The sequence below is a fragment of the Etheostoma spectabile genome, chromosome 13 (assembly GCF_008692095.1).
Source record: "Etheostoma spectabile isolate EspeVRDwgs_2016 chromosome 13, UIUC_Espe_1.0, whole genome shotgun sequence".
NCBI lineage: Eukaryota > Metazoa > Chordata > Actinopteri > Perciformes > Percidae > Etheostoma > Etheostoma spectabile.
Genome location: NC_045745.1, coordinates 17,112,661 through 17,113,862, shown reverse-complemented (window position 1 = coordinate 17,113,862; position 1,202 = coordinate 17,112,661). Strand labels below are relative to the sequence as shown.

Below are 1,202 nucleotides of genomic sequence, written 5' to 3'. Positions count from 1 at the left end.
GTCCCGATCCGATATTTTGCCTTTAGTATTGAAATTGATCAAACTCAAACTTACTTTTTTCAACTTACTTTGTATCGTTTCTTTTGCTTTGATGTACAGCTGTGGTACGGCTGTGTCTTGATGGCAGAGCGTAGCGCGGGTCCAAAACTTCCAGAAGACGAGTTAGTCCGACATTCTCTACTGAGATGGGTGGTTGTCAGGAGCAATAAACTCGACCAACCTTTCTGTGATCTTCTTTGCTCTATTTTTCGTTGGAGGATTTGTCTCTCCTATAACGTCCAGCGTTGTTGCTTGCTTTAGCAACCTTTCCATCTGCAGCTTTACCAAACGCTTCATACACATCGTCATGTTTTGTCCTCTAATGAGAATCCAGTTGGTGGTGTTCAATGTAGCTCTGCTGCTACCTCCTCTTCAAATCGCCATGTTGCAGACATTGCAAGTAGCTGTGGGACAGTCTTCATCGCGAGAGTAAAATACTTCCACACTTCTGACATGCTTGCTTTGCACCGCCGCGGAAGTTTGTATTGCGCAACTACCGTCAACCGTAAACTAGCGGGTACTTTACGGCAGTTGCCGTAAAGGTCGGCGCGACTACAGGTAATGTAGCCGAGCTCCGATCACGGGAAAATAGGAAAAGATCGGGCCGATCCGATCTCGAGATCGGGATCGGGACATCCCTATCTGATATACTTATTTAGTTGCGTGCACTCTGAAAGGTTCATTAAGGACATTGCTGTTGTGTTCACAGGATGTTATTTCATCTCCTCTCCTCATATCTACAATGAATCTAATTGAATGTGACCAATCGACCATGTGATTAGCACTGAAATTAGAAGGAGGCTCCTGTTTTAACGTGATTCATCATGATTGCCTCAACTTTTTATTTTCATTGCACCACATCAGATGACAACTGCACCAACCATTTCACTCCCAACCAAGTGGCCCGGATGCACTGTTATCTTGACTTAGTCTATCAGAAGTGGCTGATGGACCAGCAACCTGCTCCCATTCCTTTGGCCCCCATAGTGACAGACCAGAGTCCGGATTCTGTCTCTATCTATTGGCTACCGCCTTTGAGGGGACCACTCTATCAGAGGTATGATTGCATGTCTTAATCCTAATTATTTACCTCTTCAAAGTATACACCAAATTAGAGTCACAAGATGGACTTGACAAGGTATAGCTCCTGGCCCAATTTTGCC

The 1,202-nt window shown here is 44.8% G+C and overlaps 1 protein-coding gene across 1 annotated transcript in view; it reads left to right on the top strand.

Annotated features, from left to right (window-relative positions):
- The window catches only part of LOC116701031 (pappalysin-2), a 105,115-nt gene that overhangs the window by 40,579 nt on the left and 63,334 nt on the right, over positions 1-1,202 (top strand). The window contains exon 9 of the mRNA XM_032534568.1: positions 904-1,096. Within this exon, the coding sequence (XP_032390459.1) occupies positions 904-1,096 (193 nt within the window). The remainder of the gene's footprint in view (positions 1-903; positions 1,097-1,202) is intronic.